Source organism: Microchirus variegatus (genome assembly GCF_963457635.1).
Source record: "Microchirus variegatus genome assembly, chromosome: 1".
In the NCBI taxonomy this organism is placed as follows: Eukaryota; Metazoa; Chordata; class Actinopteri; order Pleuronectiformes; family Soleidae; genus Microchirus; species Microchirus variegatus.
Genome location: NC_139802.1, coordinates 35,328,113 through 35,339,726, shown reverse-complemented (window position 1 = coordinate 35,339,726; position 11,614 = coordinate 35,328,113). Strand labels below are relative to the sequence as shown.

General features: G+C 38.6%; 1 protein-coding gene across 1 annotated transcript; it reads left to right on the top strand.

Moving 5' to 3' along the window:
• Positions 1-330: 330 nt before the first annotated feature.
• On the top strand, positions 331-8,722 carry LOC310932861 (Golgi phosphoprotein 3-like). Its single transcript, XM_083896241.1, has 5 exons — positions 331-714; positions 1,160-1,291; positions 2,775-2,889; positions 3,097-3,257; positions 6,387-8,722. Exons 1-5 carry the CDS (start codon positions 502-504, stop codon positions 6,648-6,650), a joined length of 885 nt encoding a protein of 294 aa, XP_083752367.1. The 5' UTR covers positions 331-501; the 3' UTR covers positions 6,651-8,722.
• The last annotated feature ends 2,892 nt before the right edge of the window (positions 8,723-11,614 follow it).

Below are 11,614 nucleotides of genomic sequence, written 5' to 3'. Positions count from 1 at the left end.
ACAATATTAGCGGCTCATATAAAAAAAAAAAAAAATATATATATATATATATATATATATATTTATATATAAAGGGCATGCTCCACAGATATTCAAAATATGAAGAATAATATAAAAGGCAATAATTCGTCAACTCTTAATGCTGTTTATCTGTCATATTTAATTGATTTTTCTGTTTTAAAAATAAAAAAGTCAATGTCTGTTCAAAAAGCATGAAAACGTTTCTATTTTCCGACGGTTGTGAAGGCAACATATAAGAGGAGTTCACGGTTCAGTTCAGACGACCCGACGTCACTGATATCGTCCGCCATGTTGGATCAGGAAGTGAACACAGTCGGAGCAAGAATCCCGAACAAGGCTTAGCGGAAAAGAACGTCCCCACTTGATCGCTCCAGCATTTCTACAAACTCACATTTTACCCTCTGTCTACAAGCTGTCTGCCCTCCCTGCCGGTCAAGGAAGGCGCTTTAGTCAGGATCTGATCGTTTCGCAGCACCAGCCATGTCTTCGCTCTCACAGAGAAGCTCGGGCCTCGTCCAGCGGAGGACCGAGGCCATTCGCACCGCCGCCGCCGCCGACAGGGAGAGGGAGTCCGGCGTGGAGGAGGAGGAGGCGCGCCGCGAGGAGGAGGAGGAGGACGAAAAGGGGGATTCAAAGGAGACCAGGCTCACGTTGATGGAGGAAGTATTGCTGTTGGGCCTCAAGGATCGAGAGGTGTGCACTGCTTTTTATTGTCGCCAATATTCAAACTTCACAGTTAGCTAATATTGTTGCGTCACCAAACGCTACTTTCTTTAAACGCTACTTATTTTAACCTACGTTTGTTTTGCAGTAAAAGTGGAACTTTATTTTAGTTTGAAATGTTAAACTGTATAATGAGTATATGCCATGTCAGCTATGTATTAGTGTGTCGCTGACTTATAAATAGAGGCGAATACTTATTTGACGTTAATTAACCTATTGCCTCAGCTGCGTAGCTGTCGTACGCAGCCTTTACCTGGCTGGCTGTTTCTTTTGACAACTTGCTAGCAGCGACATGACTCCTGTTCAACAACTTAGCACATAACTCCGACCAGTTACATCCACGTCAGCTAAGTAAACAAGCTCCGCACCTTGGCTGAATGAAATGTAATGGGCCCCTTCACACGTATCCTCCTAGGGCTACACGTCTTTCTGGAACGACTGTATTTCTTCCGGACTTCGTGGGTGTATGCTGGTCGAGCTGGCTCTCAGGGGGAGGCTACAGCTGGAGCCCTGCGGGGTGAGGAGGAAAAGCCTGCTTTCAAGGAAGGTGAGAACCGGCTTTGGTCAAGTTACAGGCTTTCCTCAAACCTAATGCGTAGAAAAACACCACCATATATCTTAAAGTTTCAAAACTGCAAATACATTATTATTATTAATAATAATAATAATAATAATAATAATAATATGCAGTATCAAATTAAGTGTATATATATGTATATTATAAACACTATGCTCTTAACTGATATCTGTCCTCAGTGATCTGAGTAGTCCCCTTATATATAAGGCATAATATGTCTGTATTACTAAATGATTGGACACTAAATTATGAAAATCTTTAAGTGATGTACACATCTATTTATTTGAATATGTAGTCCACACTTTAAAAAGAATAACATGTCACACAGTTTGCCAACTTTATCCATAACATTTTCAACAATGATTTAAATTTAAAGCACACACTCGCATGTGGCAAGACATCAGTGAATATAACTTAACATTTTTTGAAACATTTTAAACAATTTTATTTTATATTATTAAATACTCACTTTAAGGGTCACCACAGTAGATAATCTGCTTGTTAGATTGTTGTTTAACACTAAAAAATAAAAACTCTAGGCACTAGAAACAAACGCATATCTGAATCTGAACATCACATAGTGCACCCTGAGAAATTATTACTCTGGGCCTTAATAATGAATTGAACAGATAGAAAGATGCCAGTATTCCAATAAAAGTCCTGGTACTAAAAATAATAAAACTGAGGAGTGCCGGCACCTGCGTTACAGTCAACTTCAAGCATAGCCATAAGTCATCATATGATCGGGTCTGGCATACTGCCCTTTATTCAAATATGCACAGTATCATGACTGTTCACAAAAACAAAATTATGTTTTTCATTAGTCTGAGTTTGAGTGTGTGTGTGATTCTGTGACAGAGAGAGACGCGATGAGCTCGAGTTAATCAAAGCTCCACTCACACCACTGTAATTTTTTTACATTCTGTCAAAAAAAAATCATGTGGTGATGAGATTTAATATTGTAGTTTAGTAGTCTTTATGCATTCACATTTTTACCACCTAGTAATATAATAAATATTATGAGATATGCAAACTTAGTGTATATTTAATGCTACTTCTTTTCTATACAAGTCAAATCTAGAATGCATGAAGTTGTAACCAAGTGTTTGTAAAGTGTGTTATTGATGCTTTTCTTGCAAAGATGATCTCAGCCACAGCATGAGTCTCAAGACTCAAGACACAGAATATCCCAGTTCAGTTTACACTGCCAATACGTTCATTTACAATACACGACACGTGATACCCAGTGATTTTGATCTTGTACAAAAGGATGCATTTTTTTGTTGGGATAAGTCGTTGGCTGTTTGCCAAGATTTTCATCCCTTCACTTAAACCTTCGAGCTGAAAAGCTCATGCTGTATCTGGCGAGGAGTAATTATTCCTGTTCATACAGGATGTGGGTCGATGCATGTGTAAAATAGGCGGTTCAACTCTGTATTAAATATTTGCCAAGGTGATCTACAAGTCAGATGCCCCAACGGGAGATGTGCTATTGGATGAGGCCTTGAAGCACATTAAAGACACCCAGCCTCCAGAGACTGTCCAGAGCTGGATAGAGCTGCTCAGTGGTGAGATATAAAGTCTGTTCAGTTTGTTAACCAAAGCTTTCCATTATCTGCTCAACGTCTTATCATCTTGAAACCACTATTATCAGCGGAAAAAATGGTTAAGATGTACACCCATTCAAATGAAGATGTAAATGTTTCTATTATATAACATAAGTTGCCTTTTCACTCATGAATTAAAATGAAAACATATTTCCTTTCACCTTCCAGGTGAGACCTGGAATCCTCTGAAACTGCACTACCAACTGAGAAATGTTAGAGAGCGTCTGGCAAAAAACCTGGTGGAGAAAGGTGTACTGACCACAGAGAAACAGAACTTCCTGCTCTTCGATATGACCACACATCCGCTCACCAACAGCACCATTAAACAGGTAAAGTGTTCACTTGTATTCATGTCCCGGTTGTTGCACAACTTACAGTAAGCTTTTCAAGTAGTGTAAGGAACAGTTTAGACTCTTGAGTGGGAAGTTCACTCTATAGAGGAATATGTTTATGGTCAGTCTGCATACATGGGCCTTTATGAGGTTAACAATCCGTCTTTGCTTGAATGTCTGCAGATTTGAGTTGACTAGCATTTACAGCTACAATGGATCCAGTTAAAGTCCATCTGACATTAAAGTGCATGGTTTTACTGCCTCGGCTCACATACAACACTGTGCAAAAGCCTCAGGGCACCAGCAGCTTTGTTTTTTTTATGTCTGACAAAATCTGTGATCTCTGCTATTTGGATTTGAATGATGTGACTGAAAGGTTGTCTTGTATATTAGCACTTTCTATCAGTTTAACGCACACAACATGTGTTTGTACAGTATTTAATGCTCAAGCATGTCCTGAATAAACCTGGAGTGACAAATGAATGAGGAGTAGTAGGACAAACGCATGTTTTACCAATAACTTTTAATCTAGGGTTCTCGATTTGCGCACAATACTAATTCTCAAAAATAGCACTTTATCTTTGCAATAATCAGCAAAGATTAAGCCAGCAGTTAGTGTAAAATAAAGCGTTAAATTGCATGCAAAGCAAATGGAGTGACTTTTCTTTTGACACGTGATATGGCTGAAAATACTGGTTGAGAACGTGTGGGAAAAAATTACATTTGTGTAGTAAAGAAATATGGGTCAAACTGTTTCTTTCCGGTCTTAATTAATAAGTAAGTAATTGCAGGTGTAGGAGCTGGGGTGGTTACTTACAGCAATCACACCTGCTGCTACAGTACTGGCTTTGGTACACTAGCTACCTGAAAAGTATTGCCCCCCCAAATGCACCTTTCCTGGATAAAAATGAAGTAGAGAAGAAGAACAGAATCTTGCTGTGAGGCTGCTGGTACCACTGAAAGAGAGAGGACAGTAGCTAATGCGCACACACACACACACTTATGCACCTATCTAGGGACCAACGCAGGTGAACATTGCTCCTCTACATGTTTGATACCAAAGTGTTGACATTTATATAATTATATATATAGTCTATTGATTTATATTTTGTACAAACTCTGACGAAATTATAAATCGAAACGTTTTGGTATCACTTTTTCCTTATTGCTATACGTACAACTCGACAACGCCCAACTAAATGTTTGTTCAATTTGTTTATCAAACACAGTCTCAGCCCTTTTTAAATACAAGAAGAAATATTAACATTACAATTACAAATATTGACTTATGGCTTGCACGTAAGCATTGCATTAATCCTAATGACAGTGGGAGGACATGCCGCTTGGTGCTAGAGGCAGCAATCTGAGGTTAGCGGGCCTGTGTCTGTCATGGACACAGGTAGCAAGAGTTGCTAATGTTCTAAAGTAGTGATATAATGTCCACCATTGCTGGGTGCACATTGATAAAAGTTGTTAGATAACTTTATTTTGGGCTTTGCAGTTTTTGAATTAAATTCATAAATATGATTTGATTGGCTTGAGTCTGTTGAATGTTTGCATAACATGTTTTGACTGGCCGACGCTCGCGCTGCTGCTTGGAAAGTTGATTTCATTTCTCAAATTCAGATGTACACAACGCGATGAAAGCAAAGCAACAGACCCACAGTGAAATCTTGGCATCATTCAAAGTGAATTAGAGGGCTTTCATGTAGTTTGTTGTATATGATCAGATATGGCATAATTTTGTGTGCAAATTGCATGAAATAAGATTTTTTACCATTAGCAAAAAGAAATCATATGGTAATCGGTCTTAATTTTGTGGCCAGGGCTGCAAATAAATTGACTTCCAGCACTGTCTACTAGTGTAAAAAACAAAACTGCTGCGGATTAGATGACAACAACCAAGGAGTTCTCTAATCCAGATTACGTTCATGGTGCTAAGGAATGTGGCCACATGCTTCCTCAAACCACCTCTGAACGTGGCATCTGTCACCTGATCTGGGAACGCATTCAAGACCGTTTGGGAGTGTTCAGAACGTCAGACCTGTACGTCATGTGATCTTGCACGCAAGTGGATCACTCAACAGATGATAAACTCAGGACTCAACTGAGTGTAATTTCAACTGTGGGGCTGGTTTTGTCTATGGGATTGCTAACCTAGTCAGATGGGAGGTGATTTAGTATGACCTTGTTTTTACCCTTAGGGAGTTAAGAAGATGTTACAGATCTGCAGATGGTACTCTGTTAATGTATTGGTTGATAAACGATAAACAACAACCTTGGCTAAAGTGCTATTTGGTGGTTACGCTTTAATTATTTTGGTAATTTAAAGACAGAAACAAGATTTCTTTATGATGTTTAAAATATATCTGTGTTTTCTTTAAAATAAAACATTTATACTAAACTTGGATTCTATCTGATGACAAAGAAACATAGAAATGTAATAACACCATAGAGGCAACAAAATAAAAATGTTTCCACCAAAATAATTAATAAAGTAAAAAACAAAAATGTAATCAACAATAATAATACATTTACTCGCCATCCTGATTCATGTTATCAAAAGACTGGAGAGGAAATGAACAATAATGAAGGAGAAATCAATGTTTCATCAGTGGTCTCCAACACTGCTGCTCTCCTGCTTTGCAAAACACAATTATATGATTTTATCTTGAGGGGTTGAAAAGAAACCTCCTTTCCCTCTGCAGCGTGTTTACGCTCATGTCTCGTCGAAGGAATGATGTTTTTAACAACACTTCCTGTGAGATTTGTAGTTGGAGAAAGAGTTGGAGTAGTTGATTTAAAACTTTGTTTCCAGTAAATTCCTGCTCATTTTGAATTTCACAGCAAATTTCAAAAAGGATTGGGTCACTTTTCTTTAAATAACAAGCCAACTGTTAAGGAATGACGGAAAATAACGTTTTGAGAGCAGTCATTTTTGCTTGATGTGTGAACTGATACGAGAGTGGTATTGGACAGAAAACAAGTTCATGTATAGTTCATGCAACTGCTGCTGCAAATGCAGCTTTATTCTTTCAACAAGGTCTGTCACCAAATTAAAATAGGTTTTGTATATAATGTGGATGAAATGACCTAATATTTATGTTTGTTTTTTTTTGCCTGCAGCGCCTCGTCAAGAAGGTCCAGGAGTCTGTTTTGGAGAAGTGGGTCAACGACCCTCACCGCATGGACAAGCGTGTCCTGTCTCTAATCCTTCTGGCCCACTCTTCTGACGTTCTCGAGAATGCCTTTGCTCCGCTCCAGGACGAGCAGTACGACCTGGGCATGAAGAGAGTCCACACTTTGCTAGAGCTGGAGCCGGAGAAGGAGAGCACGAAGCCCAGCGCCAATGAACTAATGTGGGCTGTCGTGGCGGCGTTTACTAAATGAAAACATGTGACGAGTTGGACTGGAAGATCTGGCTATGGTCTGTGTTATTTAATTGGTTGAAGGACTTTGCTTAATGAGACAGACTTCACTTTAATAAGACAATCTATTTTGGTTGGGGAGCCTGTTGTACTGTACATCTATTACAGATGACATTTTTGGGGGGGTAGACCATATTAACCCAGTGCAATCCGATTGGTGGTGGGCTTCACTAAGTAACATTTGGTTGGCTGAAAAAGGTCTCAGAATGGAGAAAAAAAAACGACTGGCTGCTTTCACACAGTGAGGTAAGTGATCTGTTGTTACGAGGCTGGAAGCAAACTAACGGTACGAGCAGTTGGGCTTCTGTTAATGTTAGCTCGCATCAAAGAACAAGGCAGGTAATGTCGGTGGTCATGGTGAATATGAAGATTTTTGACTGAGGCAAAGTTTCCCTCCTACAATAATAATTTAAAAAAAAAATCGTCTCTCCATTACAAGATGTGGCCAGAGTCAAATCCTGGCCTTCATAGTCATTCCCTATGCTTATGCAAGGAGAAAGTGTGTCAGTCACACAGCCATTGATTATCGTTGCACTCACGCAGGTCTCTTGCTTCCATCTACTCGTTCCCGCTTGTGTCGGGAGGTCATGCTTTTCGGTTACTGTTTGAACATACTACCTGATCGTTTGACTGACCCACCACCACCACCCTTTGTCATTAACTACTACTCCTTTCTTCTTCCTCATTGCGTTTCTGAGGAGGAGAGAGAGAGGACTAGCAATTCAGTGAATGAATTTCCTGCATCATCAAAAGTGAACTGGGTGACTTGGCTGTCATTGACAGACCTAAATGAAGAATTAAACCCAGAGTTCACATAAATCCTTAGGTCGCTTTTTTTTTTCTCCCCTCTTCTTTTGCAAGGGTCCATTCTGTGTTCATAAAATGAGAGTAGTCTTCCATTTTGTTTTATTTATGTTGCTAAACAGTACTTGGACTAGCCTGCCATTTGTCAACTATTTTGCACAGTCGGTAGCCCTATTGGTAGGATAGTATTTATAGGGATGGAATTGTGAGTTATATGAACCTTAGCATTCATGGTAAAGAGAAAAAAAATATATATTATTTTGTCTACAAATGTTGATCTCTCTCTATTCATGACAAAATATTTTAAAATCATTCCTTGGACTTATAGAAAATCTTATTTTTGAGTTTGACTCGGTGACGAAACAGTGACATCCCACACAGGACCCACAGTGTGATCGTTAACAGAGCTGGGATTTCAGGTTAGAAAACATAAAAGGGTTAATTCCCCCAAATTATATCTCACTATATATATATATATATATATATATATATATATATATATATATATATACACATTTCCTCGGGTAACACTAATGATATCAAGCCTTACAGGTAGTTTACATTAAGGTTATTAGACACCTTTTGAAATCTGCTTTTATCTTAATGCAATGTAAGTCATTAAATGGGTTTCCTTTGAAAAATGCTCCTCATGACTAATCCATAAACTACTTTCAATGTTTTTTTCTGTAGATTATACCACTAGATAACAGAGGTTCTGTCGGTAAAGAGAACAAATTTTGTAATTTGGATGAACTGAGTCTTTTTAATTTTCTCTCCTGCAAAAAAAATAATACACCGCTCTCTTTGGATGTCACGTCGTAATTTCTACAAAATAGACCAGTGTGGTCCTGTTGTATTTTATACATGCAGACGATGAGGCCCAGACAAATCCCTGCTTAATGCTGAACATGTAGTCCATTGGAACAATAAGAGGGGGAAAAACCTACGTTTCAATATGAACGCTAATGGTATGGTCGTAAACATCATTCTGGTCTATGGTGTGATATATGTTTGAACTTGTATTACTAACTGTGTCATGGCATACAGTCGACACAGTAGGTGATGTGCTCTGTGCAGATGACGACATAGAGACCATGCATGCTATTGGTGGAGGGCTTTAAAAAAAAAAAAGGCTTATATGTAATTATTAGTCATCTTATGTGTACGATCTGATTGAATTCAATGAAAGGGATCTTCTCTCCTATCCTCTCCAGTTCTGTATGCTTTTGTATTACCACACAAAATAAAGTAAGGATTCTTTAAGTGCCTGAATTTAGCACTGTTTTGCAGTTGCTGTTTTTGCCGGTTTTGTTGACGTTGGCTACATCAATCATGTGATAAGTAGGTTGATGAGGGGAAAATTTATGTTTTTATGAGTTTATGACAACTATAACACAAGACAAAAAAAGGCAGCTCAAGGTTGAAAGGGTGAAGGTGAAACTGTGAGGTATCTACAGACAATAATCCCCGATTCCTGTTGCTGAACATGAAGCTGTAGCAGGTCAAGGTTAAGATTGGAAACGGAAATAATTCCTCTTTGTCTGTTTGAGGGTTGAAAGCAAACAATTCTCGTTTTATTTGAAGGTTCATTATGTAATGAATATGGATGTAAAATCCTCCTAATATGTCACAGAGACTGAGGAATAATGTTCATATAACAAACTGAACTCACCAACAACAATAGTACAGCCAAAATATTCACATAAAAAAAAAATATTTTGCTACCGCAAATCATATTTTATGTTTTGGCATGTGGCGCCACCTACCGCCGTCTACCAATCATTGCAATCAGTAGAGTCTCAGCTGCAGCGCAACCACAGGTTGCCATCAACGTCTGAGCTACAATGGCGGAGAAAGCGAAACCTAAAAGACCTTGGTATTTTGAATTTGAGTGTAGTAACCATTTTTGGCCACATTCTTACATATGGCGCCTTTAATTTTTTTCTATCTTTACCTATCTTTTGTCTTTATGCTAAGCTAACTTGCTGGCACTATCGATTTATTTTTTGCCTGGGGTCCCCAAAATAAACAGACTTGTCTCCGTAACCACAACCAGGTACCGTGTTAGGTGATTTATGTGCTGATGTATGTCATTTATCTGCTGATTTTAATTGATTGATTTGGGGCTAATTGATATTTTATTGGCATTTAATAAGCCAGCATTTATTCAGTAAATCAATTTTATCCCTTTATCAAAAAGTTGTGGTATCAAAAAGGCCCAATTACAAATTATAGTGTATTTATTTGGACAAACTCGTATACTAACATTTACACATATTTATTGTATGGATGGTCTTTTTGGACAATTTTTTTGGAAATAATAGTTTAATGTAACTGCTAATATTAATTATTAATTCTATAAGCCCTGATTTAATTTTTGACAATGTTAGTTTCAATAGTTTCATTTTCAAGTCTGACTTGATTATTTTAAAAACATGGGCGATCACATACACAATCAACTTTGTAACCAATTTTGTCAATGTTTTAATCCCGACAAAGCACAGACTAGACCAGTGTTCACACTAGTGTGCCGTGAGAGATCGTCAGGTGTGCTGTGGGAAATTATCCAATTTCCCCTAATTGGTCTAAAAAAATTTTTTGAAAACAAATAATTAATTATCTGCAAATAATATGGATATAAATATTCAAGACACTTTGATAAGAATGACTAAATTGTTAATAGGCTACAGAGTATCATTTTTAAACATCTGAGAACAGCTGAGAAGACGGAATAAACTCTGCTTGTACAAGTTACGGTTTTAAACTAAAGTACACAACATCTGTTTCCCCGGTTAAGTCGCTCAGGTTCTGCCTGCTCATGCCCTCAATCGCTGTTCCTGTCATAAATATCAAACATGTCCGATAATGTTAAAAATCGTTTTCTGTTAATCCCTCACATTACAGGATAATTTGGCCAGATAATCTGCTCAAATCAGCCGAAAATCCGAAGGTACCCACAATTTTCCCAAGGACCCGATCGGGACCAAAATCTGGCCAATTATCCTCTTGTGTTGGGCAGGCATGAGCTAACTTGTCAGCTCTGTTATACATTTCTTGTAAAGGTGGTCTGTTTTGATTTAAGCCTCCCGCCCCATCTTTTCCCTAGGGCCTCGAAAAATAATTGAAACATCTCTGTAACCACTTATGATTTTAAAAAAAAAGTATTTATTAACAACTCATGGAATACATTCCTTGAAAAAAAAAAAAACATTGAATAAATATGTGCCAGAGTCACAATTCCTCCATGGCCTCAGTGAACATATATATGACAGCCTTCAGGACAATAACATCCATTAAGAAACCACATATGCAGTGGTGTGTACACACAAGGACACGTGACGGTCAGCGTTCTCAGCAGATTGTTTCCATTCGTCAGTTCCTCTTTGATCACGTCACCCACGGCTCTGAGTTGGCGGATCAACAACATCCCACACAGCTGGGCTCCACTGGTGTATTATGTACAACAGGAGTTTACAGACAGTCCACGACCACCACTTCCATGAAGATGATTCCACAAGCGTATGTACACTCCATCCCCCTTATGAGCCACGTATATGCCGGCAGCTGTGAGTCTCTATACAAGACTTTGTTTCCTCTGGGTTAAAAAACAACAACATCCGATTCACGTTGATGTACTCCGGCGTCGAGTCTCATTTGATCTTGGTAACAGTCTTGTAGTTCTTGATGAGAATTTCCAGCAGTCTGTATCTCCAGTACAATTCGTCGCCGACCTGACGCAGCTCATGGCCGCAGTGGATAACAGCAGCAGGAAGCTCTGTGGGCAAAATACACAGTTTCATTTATCCGTTAATCAATGACCTACTTAATGAGTGAAGCTTGGTTCAAAGTTAAGTTCAATAACATTTTTCTTTTGTACTCACCTTGGGCAGCCATTCTCAAAGTGTCTCAAAGTTTGTATGTGAGAAGAGAAGAGATCTTTTCAAAAGTCCACTTTTCTTTTTCCTCGGTGCTTATGAAGCTGTGTACCTCTGGCTCGACAAGAAGGAACAGGTTTGAGCTATTGATAGAAGTGCCGGCTTAAATACAACCAGTGACGCAACTTTATGGCTGTGGAATCCCCAACAGCCAGCCAAGTTCCTCCCAGTGTGGTGCACTTCTTCT